We start from the raw sequence: 24,914 nt of genomic DNA, 5'->3' as shown, positions 1-24,914 counted from the left end.
TCTTATAGAATTTTCATGTAGTACACCCACACCAACAAAGGCCCCGTGAGGAGCCTCAACTTTTACCCTTCCAGGCTGCAGTGGTACCCCAACACCCGCTCCAGAGTGATGTTCGAGAAGACCAAGTGGAAAGCTGAGACTTTCATCCCCACCAGCTGGTAATGAGATTTCCCCACCCCACCCACGTGTTCTCGCTGGCTCCTCAGTGAAAACCATCTGAGGAACTTGGATTTCCACCCCACTCAGCAGTAGCAAGGTAACTCTTGCCCTCCACGCTGCAATAGTATCACAGCAAACCTAATAGAGAGTCAGGACTTTCACCGCGGCCCAGAGGTGAATTGCTATCCCCAACCCATGGGATCAGTGGAGATCACACTTGGAGCCAGACCTCCCACCTCTGCCCATCAGCAAAAAGGAACCACCCCCACATGCAGCCCCTCCACCCCTGGTCCCACCAAAAGACCAAATTTCAAGGGCGTTTTATTTTATTTTATTTTTTATTTATTTTTTTAAATATATTTTATTGATTTTTTACAGAGAGGAAGGGAGAGGGATAGAGAGTTAGAAACATCGGTGAGAGAGAAACATCGGTCAGCTGCCTCCTGCACACTCCCCACTGGGGATGTGCCCGCAACCAAGGTACATGCCCCCGACCGGAATCGAACCTGGGACCCTTGAGTCCGCAGGCCGACGCTCTATCCACTGAGCCAAACCGGTTAGGGCTCAAGGGCGTTTTAGAGTGCACTAAATGTCTCTGTGGGCGTTTTGGACAGGATCACATGTCCTACAAGGAAAAAGACAAATAACTTCAAAGTTCTAAGAAGCCAGTGGAGTTGGGTCACTATACTGGATGTGCTCCCCTAATTCTTTCTGCACACAGATTTTCAGTGAGTGACAATTTGACATTAAATCGTGAGCCCGTGGCCTTTATTTCCTCCACACTGCTTTCACACACTTGGGGGCATTTATCTTGAGATTTATCTGTCACTGGCTGAAACCATCATTGTCTTTCTTTCCATGGACATCAAATAGCTTTCATCCCAAGCATATGCTAGTACATACGGTCTCTCTGTACAAATTAGAAAGAGATGTCTCTTCCTCAAGTGTTATGTATTTCTTAACAATAATAATTAGGACAAACATATCGAAGCACTTGGTCCCCCCAAAGCTGAAAGACTTAGTGACCTTGCTAAACTTGCTTATTAGTTCTAGACCAGTGATGGCGAACCTATGACATGCGTGTCAGAGGTGACACACGAACTCATTTTTTTGGTTGATTTTTCTTTGTTAAATGGCATTTAAATATATAAAATAAATATCAAAAATATAAATCTTTGTTTTACTATGGTTGCAAATATCAAAAACTTTCTATATGTGACATGGCACCAGAGTTAAGTTAGGGTTTTTCAAAATGCTGACATGCCAAGCTTAAAAGGTTCGCCATCACTGTTCTAGACACTTTTTTTTTAAAAATATATTTTATTGATTTTTTACAGAGAGGAAGGGAGAGAGATAGAGAGTCAGAAACATCGATGAGAGAGAGAGACATCGATCAGCTGCCTCCTGCACATCTCCTACTGGGGATGTGCCCGCAACCCAGGTACATGCCCCTGACCGGAATCAAACCTGGGACTTTTCAATCCGCAGGCCGACCCTTTATCCACTGAGCCAAACCGGTTTTGGCTTAGACACTTTTTAAGAAATGGATTCTGGAGAGGAACCAAGATGGCAGCATAGGTAAACACCGGAGTTTGCTGCCTCGAACAACCACTTCAAAAATACAACTAAAAGATGGAACGGACATCACCCAGAACCACAGGAAGGCTGGCTGAGGAGAGATTCTTCAACTAGAAGGAAAGAGAACAGCATACCGAGGCTCAGAGGAGCCGCAGTGTGGAAAATACAAAGGTATGGAGGTGCGCGTGGAGCGGGCTGGTGGCTGAGGGCGCGGTTGGTGTTTTCAATCGGGAGGGAGTCGCAGATTCTGAGCTCCAGATCCGGGCGAGTCTCTAGGGACCCAGACTCAAACGGGAGAAGCGGGACTGTCTGGCATCGGTCGGAACATGAGGGCAGCCTTCTCTCCGAGGTTTGCAGCGGTTGCTGGGAATCTGAGAAGCAGAGCCTCTGGGAATGGGACTGAGAGCAGCCATAACTGCTCCCTCTGCCCACCCTGTTGATCCTGTGCAACCCGCCCCGCCCAAGCCCTGCGCAGAGCCTTTTGCTGGATAGCCTCAGGCAAAGGCTAGATTAGCACCTCTCCAGAGGACAGAAGTTTTCCCACTACAGACACAGCTGATTCTCATAGCCAGTCGGCCTGGAGGTCAAATCCCTCTAATATTAACTACAGCAATCAAGGCTTAACTAGAACAAGACTGTGCACAAAGACCACTAGGGGGTGCACCAAGAAAGCATAAAAAATGCAGAGACAAAGAAACAAGACAAAACTATCAAGAGAGGATATTGAGTTCAGAACCACACTTTTAAGGTCTCTCAAGAACTGTCTAGAAGCCGCCGATAAACTTATTGAGATCTACAAGAAATCTAATGAGACCCTCGATGCTGTGATAAAGAACCAACTAGAAATTAAGCATACATGGACTGAAATAAAGAATATTATACAGACTCCCAAAAGCAGACCAGAGGAGCGCAAGAATCAAGTCAAAGATTTGAAATGCAAAGAAGCAAAAAACACCCAACCAGAAAAGCAAAATGAAAAAAGAATCCGAAAATACGAAGATAGTGTAAGGAGCCTCTGGGACAGCTTCAAACGAACCAACATCAGAATTATAGGGGTGCCAGAAGATGAGAGAGAGCAAGATATTGAAAACCTATTTGAAGAAATAATGACAGAAAACTTCCCCCACCTGGTGAAAGAAATAGACTTACAGGTCCAGGAAGCGCAGAGAACCCCAAACAAATGGAATCCAAAGAGGACCACACCAAGACACATCATAATTAAAATGCCAAGAGCAAAAGACAAAGAGAGAATCTTAAAAGCAGCAAGAGAAAGAAACTCAGTTACCTTCAAGGGAGTACCCATACGACTGTCAGCTGATTTCTCAACAGAAACTTTGCAGGCCAGAAGGGAGTGGCAAGAAATATTCAAAGTGATGAATGCCAAAAACCTACAACCAAGATTACTTTATCCAGCAAAGCTATCATTCAGAACTGAAGGTCAGATAAAGAGCTTCACAGATAAGGAAAAGCTAAAGGAGTTCATTACCACCAAACCAGTATTATATGAAATGCTGAAAGGTATCCTTTAAGAAGAAGAAGAAGAAGAAAAAGGTAAAGATACAAATTATGAACAACAAATATGCATCTATCAACAAATGAATCTAAGAATCAAGTGAATAAATAATCTGATGAACAGAATGAACTGTTGATTATAATAGAATCAGGGACATAGAAAGGGAATGGACTGACTACTCTTGGGGGAGAAGTGGTGTGGGAGATGCGGGAAGAGACTGGACAAAAATCGTGCACCTATGGATGAGGACAGTGGGTGGGGAGTGAGGGTGGAGGGTGGGGTGGGAGCTGGAAGGAGGGGAGTTATGGGGGGGAAAAAAGAGGAACAAATGTAATAATCTGAACAATAAAGATTTAATTTAAAAAAATGGATTCTGTAGGATTTTCTGCATAGATGATTATATCATCTGTGAATAGGGACAGTTTTATTGATTCCTTAACAATATTAAGCCTTTTATTTCTTTTTCTTGCCTTATTAAACTTGCTAGGACTTCCGGTATTGCATTAAATGTAAATTTGGCTACTGTGAGTAATGCTTCTATGAATGTTGGTATACAAGTATCTGTTTGAATTCCTGCTTAAAATTTTTGGGGTATATCTGATATACCTAGGGGTAAAATTGCTGGGTCATTTGTTAATTCTACATCTAACTTTTGAGGAATCACTAAAATCTTTTCAACAGCAACTGTAACATTTTACATTCTCACTAGCAACACGCAAGGGTTCCAATTTCTCCACGTTATTACCAACACTTATTTTCCATTTTATTGGTAATAGCCATCGTAACGGATGTGAAATGCTCTCTCATTGTGGTTTTGATGTGCTTTTCGCTAATGACTAATGATGTTGAGCATCTTCTCGTGTACTTATTGGCCATTTATATATCTCCTTCGAAGAAATGTGTTCAAGTCCTTTCCCCATTTTTTTAATTGGTTTGTTTTGTTGTTGTTGAGTTGTAGGTGTTTTTATATATTTTGTATACTTAGATTTTTATAAATATTTTCTCCCATTCTCTGTATTCTCTTTTCACTCTCCTGTGGTACTTTTACTCTCTTATAGTATCCTATGATGCACAAAAGTTTTTAATTTTGATGAAGTCTAATGTATCTATTTTTCTTTTGTTGCCTGTACTTTTGGTGTTATATCCAAGAAGTTATCAAAAACTATAAAATTCCTAGAAGAAAACAGGAATCCCCTTAAGTTTGACTTTTGATCCATTTTTTAAAAAAATATGTTTTCATTGATTTTTTTTTTTTTTGAGAAAGAGAGAGGACGGGAGATTAAGAGAGAGAAACATCAATGAGAGAACCATGGATCGGCTGCCTCTTGTACGCCCTCTACTGGGGATGAAGCCCACAACCCAGGATGTGCCCTGACCAGGGATCAAATTAGTGACCTTTTGGTGCATGGGATGACGCTCAACCAACTGAGCCACACTGGCTGGGCTGACCTATTTTTGAGCTAATTTTTGTATAAGGGTCCAATTTCATTTTTTTGCATATGCATACTAGCCAACTTTATGATATGTCATAAAGCTACAGTCATAAAGACAGTGTGGTATTGGTGAAAGGATAGATACATACCAATGCAACAGACTATAAATTCCAGAAATAAACCCGCACGAATGGCATTCCAATGCAGAAAGAACAGTTTTTCAACAAAAGGTGTTGGGAAAACTGGACCTTTGTACGCAAAAACAAGAAACCTTGACTTACATCTCACATATATAAACACTAACTCAAAGGGGATTCTACATCTAAATGTAATGTGTAAAATTCTCAGAAGAGAACATAGGAAAACTCTTCATGATTTATGGTTAATCAAAGATTTCTCAAATAGGACACAAACAATATCTACAAAATAAAAAATAACAAATTGAACTTTATCAAAATTTAAAACTTCTGCTCTGCAAAGAACACTATTAAGAGAATAAAAAGACAAGCCACGGATTGGGAGAAAATATTTGCAAATCACATATCAGATAAAGGACATGTATCCAACTCTCAAAACTCAAAAATAAGAAAACAACTACTCAATTTGTCTAATGGACAAAAGAACTCTCTCTTCTGTCCCCTGTACATGACATGTCACTTCACTCCCTTGCTGCTGTCAGGGTTCTCTCTGTCTTTGGCTTTTGACAATTTAATTCTATGTCTAGATATAGATTTCTTTGAGTTTATCTTGCTAAGAGTTTATTGAATTAACGCAAAAATATAGGACCAGACAAGTGATTCATGTTCGCCTAGAGTTGGAATGGGAGGGGAATCTGAATTCAAAGGGACAGCACAAGGGAACTCTTTACGTCTGCGCCTATGAATCTATATGTGTGACTCCCTGAAATGTTCATCAAAAAACTGGATTTTAGCCCTAGCCGGTTTGGCTCAGTGGATAGAGCCTCGGCCTGCGGACCAAAGAGTCCTGGGTTTGATTCTGGTCAAGGGCACATACCTTGGTTGCAGGCTCCTCCCATGCCCGGGCCCTGGTCAGGGCTCCTGGAGGAGGCAACCAATTGATGTGTTTCTCTCACATCAATGTTTCTCTCTGTCTTTCCCTCTCTCTTCCACTCTCCCTAACAATCAATGGAAAAATATCCTTAGGTGAGGATTAACAACAACAAAAAAACCCCACTAGATTTTAGCCCTGCCCGGTATGTTCAGTGGTTAGAGCATTGGCCTGTGTACCAAAGCTCCTGGTGGTCCTCGGACCACTGGTGGTTCGTGAGGTCCGAAAGCTTGGCAACTGCTGCGCCAAAGGGTCGTTGGTTCGATCCCCAGCCCCGGGGTGAGTGTGGAAGGCAATCAATTGATCTCTTTCTATCTCTCTCTCTCTTCCTTCTACTCTCTCTAAAAAGCAATGGAAAAAATATCCTCAGGTGGAAAAGTATATCACTAGTACTCCGGAAACCCCCATGTCCTCCTCCCTGATTGTCATCCTATGGCTCCCCCAGAATCAATCACTATCCTGAATTTTATCATAATTATGTTCGGACACTGGGAGGAAACCAAGATGGCGGCATAGGTTAACGCAGGAGTTTGCTGCCTCGAGCAACCACTTCAAAAATACAACTAAAAGACAGAACGGACATCATCCAGAACCACAGGAAGGCTGGCCGAGTGGAAGTTCTACAACTAGGAGGAAAAAGAAAAGCATACCGAGACTCAGAGGAGGTGCAGTGCTGAAGTAAAATACTAAGGTGTGGAGTGCATGAGGAGCAGGCTGGCGGCTGAGGGCGCGGTTGTCTGTTTCAATTGGGAGGGAGTCTCAGACTCTGAGCTCCAGATCCGGGCGAGTCTCTAGGGACCCAGACTCAAACGGGAGAAGCGGGACTGTCTGGCTTCGGTCGGAACTCGAAGGCAGCTTTCTCTCCGAGGTTTGCAGCGGTTGCTGGAACTCTGAGAGGCAGAGCCCCTGGGGATGGGACTGAGAGCAGCCATAACTGCTCGCTCCGCCCGCCCTGTAGATCCCTGGGGACCCGCCCCGCCCAAGCCCTGCACAGAGGCATTTGCCGGATAGCCTCAGGCAAAGGCTAGATTAGCACCGCCCTAGAGATCCAGCACAGAAGTTCTCCCACTGCAGACACAGCTGATTCTCATAGCCAGTTGGCCTGGAGGTCAAATCACCTCCAGTATTACCGACAACAATCAAGGCTTAACTACAACAAGACTGTGCACAAAGACCACAAGGGGGTGCACCAAGAAAGCATAATTATATTCTTGATTTTCTTTATCAATTTATCACTCATATCCATAAACAACATAAATCAGTTTTCCTTTTGTGTTTTGTTTATTTCACTCAAAAGTGTTTTTGTGAGTCATCCATGTTGTGTGTGTATAGTGATTATTTTCATTCCTGTATGCAATCCCATTACATAAATGTACCATATTTTATTCTACATTCTACTCTTTTAAAAAAATATTTTTATTGATTATAGAGAGGAAGGGAGAGTGAGAGAGAGATAGAAACATCAATGATGAGAGAGAATCATTGATTAGTTGTCTCCTGCATGCCCCACACTGGAGACCAAGCCTGCAACCCAGGCATGTGCCCTGACCAGGAATCAAACCGTGACCTCCTGGCTCATCTGTCAACGCTCAACCATTGAGCCATGCCGGCTGGGCTACATCCTCCTCTTGATGGAGATTTGGGCTGATTCCAGTTTGGGTCTATTACAGATAAGGCTGCTATAAGCATTTATATAGATGTACCTTTTTGCACATGTAAGAGTTTCTCTATAACATACATTGTACACAGGAACATCTGTGCCTTCAGTTTTACTAGATTATGCTGAAGGGTTCTCCATCTTGTCTATAGGTCAAGAGAACTGCAAAGGCAAACGCCTCTAATGACACATGGTGCGGACACAATTGTTCGGAGTGTATTTGAGGGAACTTTCAGGCAAAGCGTTGGGAGAACGCATATATTGCCCCAAAGTCCCTTTATCCAAAAGGTGGGCTGCTAAGCCAGACAGGGCTGATCTCACTGTTTAAAGAGCTCCAGGAGGAGGGCCCCACTCCCATTAACTTTACATATTTATGAGGAAGTAGGAGGGATCTGGGAACCTCTTGGCAGCTATGCAGCTTTCTGGCCAGGGGCATGTCTTGCTAGAACTGGGGAAAATCCAAAGCCTGAGCATCAGCTGGGGGAGCTCATATGCCATTTCAGTTTTGCTGAACTAGTTGATTCTAGGCTACCCAAGGGACAATCCTGGGTGTGTTCAGTTATTATATAACGATGTCCTTTTCTGTCTCTGGTAATTGTCTTTGTCCTGAACTCAACTTTATCTGATATTAAGATAGTCACTCCTGCTTTCCTTTGATTGTTTGCATGATACATCTTTTTTCATTCTCTTCCTTTCAGATGCCTTTAGATGTTTATATTTGAAAGTGAGTTTCTTGCAATATACAGTCAAGCCGTGTCTTTTAATCCACTCTGCCAATAAGCTGTGCACTTATGTGTATTTTCATTATGTATATTAAACTCCGATGAATAAAAACAAAATTTTTTTTTCAGTTGATGCTGTATAAGAGGAGTTGGAGGTGGGGGTTGGGGGGAGGAACAGGGAGCAGGGAGATGAGGCACTATATCCCTGTGGTGATCTCAGATTGAAAATGTGAGAGGCAGAGACAGAGAGACCTCGGGAAACAGAAACAGTACAACAGCCCAGCACTAGGCAGAGCTTACATAACAAAAGGCTACATGGCTGTCTTTGCACCATGTTACCTGTGAGTGTTTGCCCCATTCCTGCCCTTGCACGCTCTCCTCGAAATTGCAGGGGTGCAGGGAGCCTAGAAAATACATTTGGCGAGCCTCCTTGTAAGCTGGGTTACAGTTATATTTGCCAGTGGACTTCAGAGGTTGGAGATTAGAAAGTGGGAGGAAGAACTTCTGCTCGTAGCTGTAGCCAAGGCAGGTGACCACAGTGATCTTAGGTGGCCCCAGGTCATTGGCACCGGAGCACCAACATCACCGAAGCACAGGCTTACAGACGCCAGAACATGTGTCCTCAGCTTCCTGAATTCTAGGGGAAATTCCCTTCCCCCTCCCTTTTTTTTTTCCATTCAATTCTTCCAATCCCTTGATATCCAATTTCCAGCACTACATTTTCCTCTGCTTCAAATACCTAGAGTGGGTTGTTTTCCTGGCCAAACACAGGCTGACACACAACTTCCCCTTCAGTCTGAAACTAATCAAATCCTACCATTTGTACCACCACTTTCCAAAAATGGCTGGTGAAGGAAATTCAAATGCTCAGCTGTTCTATCCTTGGAGGTGTCACTGTCCATATCTCCACACTTGGCCCACCTCCCACCTAAACTCCTAGAACCATCACCTTTATCGCAACCTTGACTCTTTGAGTCCCCGGCGATCTGCAGTGCTGTATTTCACGTGTACTAGTATGTGACTCCCCTATCTGTGCTCCCACAGCAACCAGCCTCTACCTCGGCACACCTCACACTGTACTGAACGGTCCCATCCTTGACTGGGAGCCCCAGGTTTGGGGGGTGGGGAGGGGCACTGTCTATCCTGGACTGCTTGCATACTTGGCACTGAGCAGGTGCTTCCAGAATGTTCCACAGCTCTGTATGGCACCAGCTGCAGAAGTTGATGGGTTGGTGAGTTGCCCTGCCAAACCCTACGTTTAAAAAAAAAAACCCAGGTGGGGTCCTTTTTTCACTCTATTTTTCCAGAAATCAACTGATGAGAGTACGCAAGTGTGTGCAGGATAGGATGGGGTAAGACGGAGAGCTGAGGGCTGGCCCAGGCAGAGGATCTGGGACAGAGTTCACAGAAAGACTGGCTGAGGGGCCACATAGCTTTAATGAGCCCGAGCACCTTTTCCCCACTTTGTCCCTCCCTCCCCACTCTTCGTCCCCCCTCCTTCAGTTCTGGACAGGTCCAGCCTGCCCAAGGCTCTGCAGCTGACCGGAAGTGCTAATCCTTCTGTCCCCTCAGCCTCTCCAGTCGCCTGCGGAGGTCTGGGGGCACCTTAGCCCCAGCTGCCAGCAGCTCTCGCAGTCTCTGCTTGGGAGTCTTGGTGAGGTGGAAATTGCAGGGGACAGGCCCCTCTTCAAAGGTGACCCGGCAGCTCCGTGTCACTGAGTGGTAACCTTCAGCACTGGCCGTCACCATATAGTCCCCTGGGGTCAGCAGGCGCCAGTAATCTCCGCCCCACGCTGAGGAGTGAAAAGCAAGATCAGGGTTCAGTGATCCTCAGCCTCTGACCCAGCCCAAAGCCCTCCCACACCTCCACCATCCCCTCCCCGCCACACACACCCGTGGTTACATCATGGTTGATCCCATCCACGGCGATGACAGCGTCAGCAATCCCGAGCTCCGTGTCCTTGTCCCGCACAAATCCTGCAATGCCCATGCGCACCTGTGTGGGGAAGGCTTATCAAACCCTCTCCCTTCTGCATGAGACTGGGACCTTCAGTTCATTTTTCTGGCTGTTTCCCCGCAAACTTGATAAAGCTGGTATGTCTATGTTCCTAGGTGACAGACTCTGATAAAAATATCTCCTATTGATAAATTACACCGGGACTGGGAGAACTATAACTCCCTGGTAGGAAGGAGCATCATCGGGCTTCCCCAAGTCCAATGACCCTGGTTATGAACTTGTCATTTTGGAACCCTTGGAAGCTATGGAGTCATGGCAAGGGACATGAGTTCCTGTGGAATCTGAAGCATCTACACCACGGCACTTCCTGCACTGGCCTAATGTGAGTCATTTCTGAGAACAGCTCGGGAGCACTCTGTGGACCACAGCCTAGGCTGCTGTGGGGTCCACTCCTACAGGTAAACAGTGTCTGACGCCGCCTCGCTGGCAAACTGTGCTTCCTGTCCTAGAGCCCTCCGCGCCGACCTGCTGGCCCCTGGCATCTTGTGAGTCAGAACTCGGGCTGCGGAACCTTGGATGGATGACCCCGGGGTGGGAGCTGCAACCTGAATGGAGAGCAGGTCAGTCGGGAGTGACGGGCTGGCTGGGGGTGAGGATTCGGGTCCCACCTGTTCCAGGTAGGTGAGCAGGGCCTCTTTGTTGTTCTCCCACTCCTGGGGCAGTTCATTCTCGTGCGGGAACTTGTCACAGGACAGTTCCACAGTGATCTCAAAGCAGTTGGTGTGTAGGTAACTGAAGTCATTCATGCCTAGAGGAACCACAGACACTGGAGCCCAAGGCGGCAGGCAGCCTGCCCTCCTGGTACCCTCCTCTGAGTGACACTCCCCAATGGGAAGTGACACCAGCGCTGTATGTGACAGCAGATTCTGATTGGGGTACGATTAGGGGACGGGTAACGCCACCCTCGGGCACATACTCCCAGGGACCGTGTGCCAGTCAGCCCCGTTGATGATGTTGCCATGTAAGGAGAAGTCCTGGTTGTGGCACGGTCGGCGATCCGGTTCCTGCATGGCCCAGTTAGTGCCAGCATAGACGGTGCTGAGCCAGCGAAACACAGGATCATCCGGGGTGGGTGTGAGTTCGCGGGCAGCCCATGGGGTCCGAGTCATGTCAAATGGGTAGGACACCACGAGCTCGCCCCCGTGGAGGTTGGCACTCAGCACAAAGGGGATCCGCTCCATCCACTCGATCACCGCCCGAGTTTCAGGAGCCACCTGGACAGGGACAGGTCAGGACAGGTGGGAGTCAGAGACAAGGGTCCCCAGGGTGGCCCTCCACCACTGCCCCCAGAATACTCACAGTGGCATTAGGCAGGGTGTAATAAGTGGGCATGGGCAGGTGGTGGTTGGGGACAGTGTCGGGCATCAACCCGTCGTCCTCTGCTTCCCACAGTGGTGTGTTGAGGTCAGCAAAATTATGATTAAGGTCAATGCCCTGCTGGTTCCAGCGGCCCTCTGCCCAGCCCACCATCTCCGAACCCTGCAGGAATGGGGACTTGGTCAGCCACGCAGGCTCCAAGCACCAGGGGAGAGGGAGCAGGGTGGCCCTTGGCCCAGGTGGCTTACCCGGCGGAAGGCAGTCTCATAGCCATCAGGGTTCATGGAGGGCAGCAGGTGAATGCGTGTCTCCTTGAGCAGCCGGGTCACCCGTGGGTTCCCTCGCAGGAACTCACGGCACAGGAACTGCATCAGGAGCAGGAGCAACTCCCGCCCCAGGGCCTCATTTCCGTGCATGCCAGCCACATAGCGCACCTCAGGCTCTCCTGGGAACACACAGGGGCTCACGGCTGGCTCGTGCCCAGAGCCCTACCGGCGCCTACCTCTCCCACCCCACCTGCCAGTACCCAGCTCATGCTCCCCAGGATGGTCCGACATTTCCATCACATACAGCTTCAGACCCTGGTAGCTCTTCCCGATGCTGTAGACGCGGGTGATGTTGGGGCATTGCTCATTCACCTGCTTCATCAGCTGGGGGCGGGGGAAGGGGGGGGGGGGTAGAGTGTGATGTGTGAGACCCAGGGGTCAGACAGCATGTGGCCATGGAAGAACTTAAAAAAGCCAGTGACAAATGGGGACACCATGGCACAGGACAGGCGGGGAGCAGCAGAAGTGAAGAAAGGCTCAGACAGGGAAAGGGCCGTAACAAGGGAAATTGGAGCAGAGTTTACGAGTCAACAGGAAAGAAAGGTGAGACAGCGAGGGTAGGAGAGGGGACATGAGGGTAGTCACAGCAGGTTATGCTGTGGTGAGAAGGGGACTGAGGCAGGCAGCTCCTCCCTCCTGGTCACAGGGGTTAAGTCTGACCTTCCTCATGGCCTTATAATTATGATGCCGGAAATCCAGAGGGTCAGAGGATGCCAGTGCAGGGGTCTCAGGGAATGGATCGCTAGGATCTGGTGAAGGGCAAGTTCATGGTTAAAGGTAAGTTCACAGTGAAGGGTGCATCCTGCCCACCCAGACCCTGTCCGACTGCCCACCTGAAACCGGGCAGGCCAGGATCTCAGCCCGGAGGCAAGATGCGCCTCCCTTGAGCCAGGTCCGGGGCAGCAGGCGAATGAAGCGGGCCACCTGGGGCTCAGGCAGGAGGTTCAGCACTGGCGACTCTGGATCCGAATTGGCAGGAAATACCTGGGAGTGTCAGGTACTTTGATGGGGCTGCTCGAACCCCAGCAACCTGGCCCAGGACCCAAACTCCCCATCAGACCCACCCTGGTGGACTCGGGTAAAAATTTGCACTTGGCATCCTGCCAAAGGGCAGCCATGCTTTCTGGCTGGCTCACAGCTCATTAGACAAATATGGCCACATGACTCAGAAGCAGCCAAACCTAAAACCAGCCAGGACCCCACACGATAGCCCGACGTATAAAAGTGTCCATGGGATGGGGAGGTGAGAGGTGATGCAAGAACCAGAGGCCCATCGCCGCAAGGGGTGTTCCAGCAGGAAGCCATGGCATGAAGTGGCACCCACACCATTGGAAGAAGTATTTGGGGAGAATATGGGCGTGTTCCAAAGCAGCCTGGCTCCTGAGATTGCCTGCTTGGTGCCACTCATCCTGAACCCCTTTTTCCTGGAATGCCCAAGTGGGAATCTGTTCCTTGTCCCCAGGCCAGCCCAGCACCCTAAAATGGGCTGGGTGCCCAACTCTCAGCTCAGAGGGCCCAAGCCACATGGCACTACGCACCGCATCCATCCCACTGCTGCGGTTCCGACTCCCCCACCAGGTCCGACTGTCATTGCTGAACTGGACCTTGTATGAGGTGACCCAGTCATACCTGGCGGGAGGGGTGGGGAGAGATCATCGGTGGCCCTTAGGACTCCCACCCAGCCCATGAATCCCTGGCCTGGGGCTAGCCCACCTCACCTCCAGATAGAGTTCCTGCCCTGGGTGATAATGCCTGCGAAGCGGACAGGGTGCCTAGCGTCCACCTGAAGCCACGGCTCAGCATCCTGCTCCTCAGCACACCAGGCCCCATCATACAGATCGCCATCCTCTAGGCCTGACTGTGGGCATAGAAAATGGTGATCAGGCCCAGGTGGGCAGGGTGGGATGGACTAGAATTGAGGGGGAGGGCAGGAAAGAAGGGTCTAGGGGTTGCCTTGCTCTGAGCAAGGTGCTGACCTGGATATTGAGCCGTCCTCGGTGTGGTCCAAGACCAACGGACTGGCTGCTGGATGCCTCAAGCTGGTTATCTGAAACTCGAAGGGACTCCAGGCCCAAAGGTGGACAGCCTGGGGGCAGGGACAGAGCAGTGGCACAGGACAAGAGAGAGATGTTTATGGCATGTGGGAAGCTGGGTCTAAGCTGGCCAGCTAGGGGCATGCCTATGTTGGTGAGGTGGTTATGTTAGTGCCTAGGTGCCCCAAGGGCTGCAAATCTGGGCAGGGGCCCTGGAGGGACAGTACCTGGTTCTTGCACCTCAGGAAGATCAATGGTCCCTGCAGGGCTAGTGGTCACCGGAGGCCTGGCAGTCACCAGGGGACTGGGGCTACTTAGCTTCTTTCGTTTCTTCACAATGACCTTTTTCTTCTTGATGACACGAATCCGGACATGCTGTCGTGAGGCCCCTGGGGACCAAGGAGCACAGCACCGGGGAAGGGAAGAATGGCATGAAATCCCAGGTGGAGAGGTCTGCCATCCCAAGAAGGCCTGCACGCCACAGCAGGTCCCACCACAAGTATCTACGGAGCTGAGCATGGACTGAAAGGCCTGTACAGTCTGATCCCAACCTGCCTCTCCAGCCGCTTCCTTGGCTCCTTCTCCTTCCTGATGTGACCACATGCTTGGCCGGCCTCCTCTGACCCCCTCCAATGGAGAGCTACACCCAGCCACTAGGAACTATTTGGCAGCTCCAAAGAGCTGAGTGTGGTTCTTTACCTCTAGACCAGCGGTTCTCAACCTGTGGGTCGCGACCCCTTTGGGGGTCGAACGACCTTTTCACACGGGTCGCCTAAATACATCCTGCATATCAGATATTTACATTACGATTCACAACAGTAGCAACATTACAGTTATGAAGTAGCAACGAAAATAATTTTACGGTTGGGGGTCCCCACAACATGAGGAACTGTATTAAAGGGTTGCGGCATTAGGAAGGTTGAGAACCACTGCTCTAGACCTTTGCACTGGCTGTCCCCTCCCCAGCATACCACCCACCACCACCTCTGATTTTATTGCCTAATTCCCATCCTTCCTTCACATCTCAGATGCCCTTCGAGGAGTCCTCCTTAGCTCTAGACTCAGTCTCCCAAAGCCCCCGTGCCACCTCCATCACTGCATCTGCCCTCTGGGCGGCGATATTCTGTCCTCAAAACCATGCCTGCCTGGTGCTCAGGCCTCCCAGGGCTGGACCTGTATCCTGCTCGCCCTCCAGCACAGGGCCTTACAGGGCAGGTGCCACTAGCTCCCCACACACTCAAGCTCCACAGGGACCTCCAGGAAACGCCGTACATTTTAATGTCTGGTGCCCTGTGCCTTTGCACACGCAGTGTCCTTCTTGGCTGCCCCCCGCCCCCCCCTTCAGCAAATCCTGATTCAGAGATGCCCACTCTTTGTGAGCAACGACCCAACTCTACATGCCTCCTCTGAGAAGCCCTCCTTGACTGCCATCCCCTTGCCTTTCTCCTCTATGCTCCCACATCTGGAGGTCAGGCGGCCTGCCCCTGCCCCATTCCTCCAGACAGCCTCCGCAGAGTTCTCGCCCTCGCAGTCTCCTGTTCCTTCCTTCTAGCTCCTGCCCCCCAACTCTCTCCTGCACACACAGTCCTGCTCTGAACCTTTTAGTGTCAGTGCCTTTGTCTGCACCTCTTTCTCCCCTCCTCCTGACTCCGGTCTCAGTTTCCTTATCTATGAAAAGGAAGGTCTGGGGCTGCAAGAGGCAGCATCCCACTGGCTCCGGTCCCAGGACTGCTGACTGGGTCTGGCCGGGAACTGGGGCTGCTGAGTCAGCATCTATTGCACCGGTCGGAAAGTGTGTGTGTGTGTGTGTGTGTGTGTGTGTCCGCGCTGGGGAAGGGTCGTCGCCCGGAGGACGGGGGTGTGGGGGCAACCGACCTGTGGGAGGGGCGGGCCCTGCGGGAGAGCCACCGTTCTTCTTCCCCGCGGGCGGCTGCGCCGGGCTGCTGGGTAGGGCTGAGGTAGAGATCGGGGCCTCAGTGGTCCTGGGTGGCGCAAGGCCCAGCACGGAGGCGCCGGGCGCCCCCAGACCCTGACGGACGGCAGGCGCGAAGGTGGCCACGGTGAGCAGGAGACCCCACATGGCGAGGTCCAGAGGTGCGGAGGCGCTGGACCGCGGCGGTGGGTGGGTTGTCTTTTCCTGCCCGCTGCCCCAGAGCCCCCCGCCCCTTCCTGCCGCCGCCACACGCCCCCTGAGCCTCCGGCCCGCCCACAGCCCGCTCACTGGCCCGGGACCCCGAGGAGGAGGGGGAGGGAGGGCGGGGCGGAACGTGCGGGGCGGACCCCCGACGGGCAGCGGACGTCTCGGCTCGCACCGACCATGCCCCTCCCGCTCCCGCCTCCCTCGAGCGCTGCCCGACACCGTCTGCAAAGCCCCTCGGCAACCTCGACCTCACTGCGAGGCTCCTGCCCCGCACGGGGCACCATTCCAGATGCTGTACGCGTGGCCTCTCAGTCCAACCTCATTCTCCAAGCTGGTCAACCGAGGTGCACAGCGGCCACTGCCTTCGCCAAGACAGCAAAGCTCGGAACTTCGGAGGAGGAAACTACAACCCAAGAGGGAAATCCGTCTAGAGCCAGAGGCCGCCTGCCGTGGAAGAGTGAGGGCATGGGAGGAGGGCTGGCCCTCTAGGAATCCTTCTGACGGACAGCCCGAGGGGCCCAGCTAGAGGCGGCGCCTCCCGGCACCACCGAACCCCCACCCCGGCCCCGCCTCCCCTCTCGCCTTTCCCTCCCTTCGCCTCCTCCTCTGCTCGCCCGGCTGCCACGTTCTGGTGTTATGTAATCCTAGCAGAGAAGCCCGAGCGGATACCCACGGGGCTGGGGCCCGGGATGGATGGGTCCAGGTTTGCTGGGCGTCCTGCTCTCTCGCCTTCCTCGCAGCCCTTGCCTCAATTCTCCTCCCCCGGCCCGCACCTCGCAGCCTCGGGTCTCCCGGCCGCGGGAATACCCGCATTCTTGGATTCCAGAGCTCAGGACCCTGCTCATCCCCCCTCGAAGACCCTATTGACTCTCCCACGCCAGGGCCGCCTTCCCAGAAGGAAGGAAATGCGTCCGCTGTGCGCCTCTGGCCGACGCTTTGCCCTTGCAAGGAGCCCGCAGAGAGAGGCTGCTACCCCCACGGGGAAGGGATGCCCAGAGGTGGCCAGGAATCTAACGAAGGACGAAGGGCCCCGAGCAAATATTTTTGGCAGGGCCACTATCTAGATAAGCAGTTCGAATCGCCCAAAGGCAGCGTCTCAGCACCGTTCTGGTGGCTGTATCTGCAGGATCTCTGGAAGGAATAGCTTCCCGCATTCCTGGAACTGAGGACACCACCAGCCCAGTCCACTTCATATACGGGAGTCCTGGAGCTCCCCAGGCATCTGGTCCACCCACCCGCGCTGGGTAGGCGCCCTGTTGGGGACGGCCAGAGCATCACCAGGTGTCAGACCGGTGGGGTCAAACCGGACCTGGGTTCAGCAGACTCGGTACAGAACTTGAGTTCTGGCTAGGAAAGAATTCAGAGCCAAGACTCAAACTGTAAGAGAACATTTATTTGGAAAATCACAGAGGTAGGAGAAGTAATTCATAGAAGAGATGGGCTTAGGAAATAAGTTATAGAGGTAGAGGAAGGGCCCTTGGGGCTAAGAAGTGAGGAAGGTAAAGGGGCGTGGCCTGGATGGTGGGGAGGAGAAAAGGGAGGGGAGAGGCACTGGCATGCTCCTGGGAGGGAGAGCGCGCTGGGTCCTCAGTCCTAAGGGTTTAAGGGTGGAGATCTGAGGGGAGGTCCCAGGGGAAGATCTCAATAGAATATTCAGCTGCTTTCCACGTGTGTCCTTTCAGGGTCCGGGTCTCCACTGATTGATTGGTTGTCTGGGCAGGGGGTCATTCTTTATTCAGTGCAGCTGGTTCTGAGGTCAGCGGTGGTGTGGCCTTGCTTGTCTGGTTTTGCTGCTTTTCTGGGCCTGAAGCTGAAATACAACTGAGACCTAGATGTCATCTCTAAGGAGAAAAAGTCACAAGGTCCCACACTACAATTATCCTTTGCTAGGCAATCAGGGCGTCCCGCCCCGGTAACCTTCTGTACCTGGCCCCTCAGCCTTGCTCTGCTCATGTCTGTCTACCTACCAGCCACAACCCAAAAGGGAGTAACCTGGGCAGGACCCACCGTGGAGTGCCCTGCCTGGACGGCACTGCCAAGGCCCCAGACACCAGAGGGGCACTTAGAAAAACTCAAGGTAGGTGCACCAAGCCAAGGGTCCTTGAAGTGCAACCAGGTCAGAGGCAGAAGGACGGGGTCAAAGGCAGAAGGATGGTACTACAGGCCAAGGCTTGGTGGGAGTGGGGGTGGGAGATGGAAGGCTGGGATAGGCTCCTTTAGAGAAGCAGGTCTGAACAAAGCCCAGTCTGTCCACTTTCCTGTCTCTGGCACCCACCCCCTCCAAGTTGGTCCCCATACAGTAGCCCAATCCTGTCAAGTTCCTCCTGGCTTAAGTCCCGACTGGGCTCACCTGCAAGGCCCTTCATGACAAGGTTCTGCACCCACACCTTTCCCACCTCATCTCCCCACGCTCACCTCCTGGCTCACATCCCACCAAACACACAGGCTTTCTAGCTATTTCTCCAATGCACCAGCCCATCCAGCCATGGGGCCTTCGCATTATCTCACCTCCTTATTCAGATTTGCATCCTCATCAGCCAGATGGCCTTTCAGTGTCACCTGCCTCCTAGGGCCTTCCCTGCCCATTCCGATGGAGTAAGCTCCCTCCTCTACACACACACTCTATGCTCTCACCCTTTTTTATTACGTTGTTTTCAAGGCGCTCCACATGACTGAGATTATCTTGTTTAATTTGTTATATGTTCACTGTTAGGTCTCTCCTCTCCTGTAGCAGGAGGTAAGCAACCCTCCAAGAAAGCCTTTTTTTTTCTTAATCCTCACTCAAGGATATTTTTTCTATTGATTTTTAGAGAGAGTGGAAGGGAGAGGAGAGACAGAGAGAGAAACATCAATGTGAGAGAGACACATCGATTGGTTGCCTCCCACACATGCCCTGACCAGGGCCGGGGATTGAGCCTGCAACCATGGTACATGCCCTTGACTGGAATTGAACTTAGGACCCTTAAGTCTGCGGGCAGACACTCTATCCACTGAGCCAAACTGGCAAGGGTCAAGAAAGTCTTTTGCACCCAAATGTTCACTGCACCTCAGGGCCTAGAAAAGTGTCTGGTCCCTAGTCAGTGATCAAAAAGTATTTGTATAATATATTCAAGGTTAGAGAGAAACAAGAAAAGCTGGAGGGTCTGGCTGGTGTGACTCAGTGGTTGAGCGTGGACTCAGGAACCAAGAGGTCGCTGGTTTGATTCCCATCTGGGCACATGCCCAGTGGAGGGCGTGCAAGAGGCAGCCAATCAATGACTTCCTCTCTCATCGATGTTTCTATCTCTCTATCCCTCTTCCTTATTCTCTAAAAATCAATAAAAGTAATAAGAAGAGCAGAAGGGAAGTTGACCCTTCCCAACAGTACCAGTTTTGTGGGACAGGAGATGTCAGGCCATGAACTGGGACACCTGCCCCCACAAAGGGACTGGCAGGATAGGGCATGCTGGCCACTTCCCACCATCCCCTTAGCTGCTGGGATTTGCGGGATATTCATACCTTTTGTGTCCCGTGTACCTCTTCTTACCCCCTTTGTGCCCCTTGTCTCTCTGCCTTGTCTATTGCGACCTTTAGGGCCCCTTTATATCCCTCTAAGCCTCAACACCTTCTCATGCTCCTTTATAACTTCATCCCCTTACACTCCACTGTGTTCCCAGCCAGGCTACTTACTGCCTTTGGCCCTTGCCACTGGGTCTCTGGGGCTGCAAAGCCATTCTGGAGGTAGCAGCTCCTAGGCTACAGTGGCAGGTTTGCACCCAAGTGAAACTGGACCCCCCAAATCAAGGCCTTTACTGCCTGTCACTACTGAGCCAATAAGCAGAGACAAGGCTGAACCATTTAGGAGTGTTGATTTCAAATTGCCAGCAGTACGGAATGAGCTAGAAATTAAAAAAGCGCTTCCTCCTTTCTTCTGCCAGCTGGCTGATTATATAGAGGTGAGGGAAAAGAGCTCTGTGTAGCTGGGAGGGCAGCAGGATCAAGGGAGCTTTAGGGCCTGCAGTCTGTGTGTCTGCCCTCAGGAGCTGGAAGTCAGATAACAAGGTGGCTACAGCTCAGCCCGTTCCTGGGACCAGAGAATGGTCAGCATTCCTGAGGCAAACTCCCGGAGGGGGCCAGGGTCCCGGCACAGCAGCCAAGTTAAAGCATGTCCTGTCCTCGGTTTGCTCTCAAAATGTATTTTCTTTTCTGAATAATGGACCCATCTGGGCTTCTTCAAGGCCACCTTATTTTTGCAGCCCTGTTTTTTCTTCTTGCAACACATCCTCCAGTTCCCCAGGGTCTGTCAGAAACCCTCTTAGCTTTGGTTAGTAGGTGAATAATCTTTAAACAACTGTGGTTCTATTCCGATTAAGTGCCCTTCCTCCCATCACAAGTACGTGCACAGCCAGATCGCTAGCCCCAGGAGCCAGGTAGAGAATCTTTCGTAGCCTCACCAGGGCAAGGCTACTTTACAAGCACAACAGAGCCAGACTGGGTGGGGACACCTGCCTAAAGGGATCCTGGTTCAAGGGACGGGCTGGGAATTGCCTGCCAGCATTGCCTGCCGCTAGTGTGGTCGGGTGGCTGGACGTGGAGAGGATAAATGACTTGGAGCCACACTGGTCTAATTTCACATCCGGTTTCTGCCGTTTACTTGTTCGGGTACCCTTGAATAGTAATTTCACCTCTTTGAGCCACAGTTTTCTCATCTGTAAAATTGGAATGATAATATTTTCTTCCCAGCGCCGTGATGATAAAGTGAGATAGTATGTGGTTCTAGGAACCCTGACATTAACCAGATGAATTAAAGATGGAGAAAACAGCTTAACACAGTCTCCTTGCTCCCACGCACGTGGATGGAATAAAACAATATTAAGAAAAGAAAGGAGGCTACGTATTTGGCTGCACAAATAGAAAAGTAGCGAAATCTACTGCCTACTTGTGTCTCCTAATCTCCTGTCCTGGTGCTGAGGAGAACTCACTGCCCACTAGGTACCCCCCCACCCCATGGTGCACGTGAGCATTAATGGGGACTCCCGTGGCACCTAGATGCACAAGAGGCACTTTCCCACATGCCCATCCTTCCCTCACCACCACCTCCCCAGCTCTCTCTCTCTTACATCAATGTCTAGGAGAGCCTTGCTCCTCAAAGTGTGGCCAAGGACCAACAGCATCAGCTGCGTCTCCTGGGAGCCTCTTAGAAATGCAGAATCCCTCCCCAGACCTACGGATCAGAACTTGCATTTTAACAGGACTCAGCCCCAGGAGAGTCATGTGCATATTAAAGGCTGAGAAGCACTAGGTGGAGGTTTAGGGCACCTGCCCTTAAAATGCATGAGATTCACAGCTTCCTGAGTTTGATGTTGCCACTGAAAATGTTAACTCAAGCCGCAAGAATACAGCCACATAACATTAGGAAATCAGTTTCATTCATCGTGGGAGGTTGTACTCCCGACCTCCACTTGTGACCTATATTAATTTTTATTTTTTTAGCAAAATTATTTTTATCAAAATGATTTATAATAGTTTTAGAGGCAACTCACATTTAGGCTTGTAATAGAAGACGTTTTTATGCTTCTCCATTCCCAAGTCAACCACTTTAAATTCTGTTATTTTTCCTTGTATTGACCTCTATGCTTCTATTGCTATTTCTTGATTTTTCTATGGTTAGATGTTATCTGTGGGTTTCTTTTTATATATATATATATATTTTATTGATTTTTTACAGAGAGGAAGGGAGAGAGATAGAGAGTTAGAAACATCGATGAGAGAGAAACATCGATCAGCTGCCTCCTGCACATCTCCCACCGGGGATGTGCCTGAAACCCAGGTACATGCCCTTGACCGGAATCAAATCTGGGACCCTTCAGTCCGCAGGCCGACGCTCTATCCACTGAGCCAAACCGGTTTCGGCTATCTGTGGGTTTCTTGCTATGGAATTAATCTCACTTTCCTCCCACCCTCCCACCCATACACATCCAAATACATAAACATACACTTCCCCTCCTTCCATTTCCCCAAAAGAGCCAAATCACTGGAGTCAATATGCAGAGCTTATGTTATGACCATGTAAATGTTATTGTTCGACCTTTTGTGTTCCCTGGAATTATTAATTACTTTGTTTTATCATTTTCTTGGTTTTCTAGGCACCCATTGTAAATTCAATCCCAATGTTTCCAACAGAACTGAACATTTATTTTGAATATGTCTAAAACCAGATAATTTCATTTTCTTCCAGAAACATCCCTCTTTGAACATCTACCTTTTGATTTCAGGCTGGGTTCTTTCTTTCTTCCTTTTTAGGTAGTTTATTGATTTTTAGGGAGAGAGGAAGGGAGAGGGAGAGAGAGAGAGAGAGAGAGAGAGAGAGAAACAATGATGTGAAAGCACAATATCTATCAGCTATCCTGAGGATTGAGCCCACAACTCGGGCATGTTCCTTTGACCGGAATCAAGTGGTCAACACATGGGATGAAGCCCAACCAATTGAGCCACATCGACCAGGGTGCTTTCTTTCTTTACCTGGGAGCACAGCTGACATACCAGGCCTTGCTCATCATTCTTCTTCTGTGTTTAGCCTCATTTATTTATTTATTTATTTTTTGTTAATCCTCACCTAAGGATATTTTTTCCATTGCTTTTTTTTTAGAGAGAGAGAGTGGAAAGGAGGGAGCGGGTAAAAGAGAGAGAGAGAAAGAAACATTGATGTGAGAGAGACACATAGATTGGTTGCCTCCCGCACATGCCCTGACCTGTCCAGGGATGAACTTGCAACCCAGGTACATGCCCTTGACTGGGAATGGAACTCGAGACCCTTGGTATGCAGGCCAATGCTCTAATCACTCAGCAGCACCAACCAGGGCTTAGCCTCATTTCTTAAAAATCCATACTGTCCTCTTTCTTAGTTTAATTCCTGTTTTTCTGAAGTACACACTCTAGTAACTTTCTAAGAAAAAGTGTATGCAAAATCAAATTTCTGAGACCTCGTACGGCTTTAAATGTCTTTATTCTGCCTTCACACTTGAAATCATATAAACAGATACATGTTTCTAGGTTGAAAATCAGTTTCCCTTAAAATTTTGTGGACATTGCTTTATCTTCCTGGGAAGTGCCAGACCGAAGGCAATCACCAAATGGTCCCGAGGGCTGGTGGCATTGGCTCCATGGATTGTTGAGCTCATCGCCATCAAAGATGTCAAGGCCACCACCCTTGAGTCTTTGGACAGGTCCCTCTGGAGGCAAATATGCAGCCTGATTCTCTGTCTCCTCTTCTCCTAGGGGCTGTATGGCCACTGTTCCCCTTACCCTACTCCCTTCAGTTTTCCTTCAAAGTATACTATGTGGACAAAATTAAGTTCTCTCAATTACAACCTATTTCCATTCTTGCCTCTCAGGTCACTAAACTAGGATGTGTTGGAACCATCACGCAATTACACATCATCAATGGAAGTAGGTTTCTTTCCTAAGTGACCAATCGCTTTATTACGTGTTCATTTTTCCTTAATTGCATTCTCAGAGAGTGACTCTAACATCCAGTTTGGGGGTTACTATGTTGTAGCCCTCTATGCCATTTCTGGAATCCCAGTATCCCGAACACCTACACACCATAGTACTTACATGCCTAACAGCTGCCTCTTGCCCCACTCCCATGTCGCAGGTCACATGGGAGCCCAGCCTTGGAAAGCCTCTGGTTCCTTCCTGACAGAGTCTCTGCCTTCCAGGGCTGCAGTCCTGGAAAATCCCCCACAAGGGCCCACAGGCATCACCCTACTCTCAGGGCAGAGAGCAGTGAACGGGAAGATTGAATGACTTGTCCCTGGACACAGCTCCAAGCACCTGCAGGAGAAAGAAAGCAGCCCCTTCCCTTTGGTCAGCCACCCTTGTAGTGATGGGGTTAGAATGCCTTCTTGGCAGCTCAGATCCCCCTGGGAGGGCCCTAGGGCAGAGAGTTAGCAGAAGCATGAGGGCGAGTCCGAGTTCTCAGAAAGAACTGACCTCTGGCTGAGCCCTGCCTGAGCCAGGAGCTGCTTGTGAGGCCAGAACCAGCAGCAGCCCCTCCCTACCACAGAGCCCCACCTGGCAGAGGTCACAATGCCCCAGCTGCCCAGTCCCAGAATGGCAGACCGAAGTGGCAGGAGGTGAGGAGGATTGGTGGGTGGGTGAATGGGTGGGTGGGGAGGGGGAGATTCCCAAGGAGCCCAATTCCCCGCTCCCTGAGCTCATCCTTGCTTGTCTGTCTGCCATCCCTTCCCACACACTTCCATCACTACCTCCAGGACAGCCCCTTCCTATAACCTCCCCCTCCATGACCCAGCTCTGTTACCCGGGCCTGAAGTCCTTGCTTATCCTACCCCTGTCTCTCCCAGGGGCCTGGGTGCTGGGGAGGGATTGGGCAGTTCAATGGGTCCATGTGTGTTCTTCTGGGGCCCTAGCCCCGCCCAGCTCCTGGACAGTGTCCTAGGGCTGGGAGCACTGGGGTTGACAGTTCGGGCAGTCTTTTCCATGGCTGGCCCAGCCTTGCTGCTGCTGCTGCTACTGGTCAGCTTCCTGGCCTTCGACCTGCTCCACAGGTAAATGGGCAGCAGCCTGGCAGGTGGGCAGGTGCAGGCAAGCAAGCAAGTGGTCAGCCTCCCGAATCCCAGCTGCTACCCTCTCTCTCCACAGGCCCACAAGTCCCACCCGGCCACAGCACACACTTCTCACAGGGGGCCAAAGTCGAGGGGCCGGCGAGGGCCCAAGACAGCAGGAGGCTCTACTCCTGCAGACAGTGGCAATCACAGGACGACTCAGCCTCCAGGAGGCTCTGCTCCTACTGCTCCTGGGCCTGGAGCTGCTCTTGGGAGCCCGAGGCATGCCCTTGGCCCTGCTTGGCCTGGCTTTCTGCCTCTATCCTTGGGCCTGACTGCCCTCCAGAAATACACTGGCCATGCTGCCTCCCCAGGCTTCCTTTCCTCCGTTCTGGGCTGGGCAGG

The 24,914-nt window shown here is 50.5% G+C and overlaps 2 protein-coding genes across 3 annotated transcripts; one reads left to right on the top strand and one right to left on the bottom strand.

Annotated features, from left to right (window-relative positions):
- Positions 1-9,681: 9,681 nt before the first annotated feature.
- Positions 9,682-15,903, bottom strand: CPXM1 (carboxypeptidase X, M14 family member 1). Of its 2 annotated transcripts, none has more exons than XM_070421454.1 (14): positions 15,732-15,903; positions 14,051-14,212; positions 13,767-13,876; positions 13,509-13,648; positions 13,329-13,419; positions 12,624-12,774; positions 12,451-12,539; positions 11,991-12,114; positions 11,713-11,909; positions 11,447-11,626; positions 11,064-11,361; positions 10,756-10,895; positions 10,024-10,126; positions 9,682-9,923 (listed from the first exon to the last, which is right to left on the bottom strand). In XM_070421454.1, the coding sequence occupies exons 1-14, from the start codon at positions 15,901-15,903 to the stop codon at positions 9,682-9,684; spliced, it is 2,199 nt and encodes a 732-aa protein (XP_070277555.1). The 2 variants fall into 2 exon arrangements, with proteins under 2 accessions (XP_070277555.1, XP_070277556.1); XM_070421455.1 differs by having other exon boundaries at positions 11,286-11,361.
- Positions 15,902-24,844, top strand: CUNH20orf141 (chromosome unknown C20orf141 homolog). Its single transcript, XM_070421330.1, has 3 exons — positions 15,902-15,941; positions 24,278-24,512; positions 24,607-24,844. The coding sequence occupies exons 1-3, from the start codon at positions 15,902-15,904 to the stop codon at positions 24,842-24,844; spliced, it is 513 nt and encodes a 170-aa protein (XP_070277431.1).
- The last annotated feature ends 70 nt before the right edge of the window (positions 24,845-24,914 follow it).

The sequence above is a fragment of the Myotis yumanensis genome, unplaced genomic scaffold (genome assembly GCF_028538775.1).
Source record: "Myotis yumanensis isolate MYYU_CA2020_CCGP unplaced genomic scaffold, mMyoYum1.0.hap1 SCAF_7, whole genome shotgun sequence".
In the NCBI taxonomy this organism is placed as follows: Eukaryota; Metazoa; Chordata; class Mammalia; order Chiroptera; family Vespertilionidae; genus Myotis; species Myotis yumanensis.
This window is presented reverse-complemented; position numbering and strand designations above follow the sequence as displayed.

Coding starts and splice junctions, on each gene's coding strand:
- CPXM1 (XM_070421454.1), bottom strand. CDS start 15,903: ATGTGGGGTCTCCTGCTCACCGTGGCCACCTTCGCGCCTGCCGTCCGT. Junction 13,420..13,508: donor GGCAGGAACTCTATCTGGAG/GTGAGGTGGGCT, acceptor CCCTCCCGCCAG/GTATGACTGGGTCACCTCAT. Junction 9,924..10,023: donor CAACCATGATGTAACCACGG/GTGTGTGTGGCG, acceptor TTCACTCCTCAG/CGTGGGGCGGAGATTACTGG.
- CUNH20orf141 (XM_070421330.1), top strand. CDS start 15,902: ATGGCGAGGTCCAGAGGTGCGGAGGCGCTGGACCGCGGCG. Junction 15,942..24,277: donor GGAGGCGCTGGACCGCGGCG/GTGGGTGGGTTG, acceptor CCGGGCCTGAAG/TCCTTGCTTATCCTACCCCT. Junction 24,513..24,606: donor GCCTTCGACCTGCTCCACAG/GTAAATGGGCAG, acceptor CTCTCTCCACAG/GCCCACAAGTCCCACCCGGC.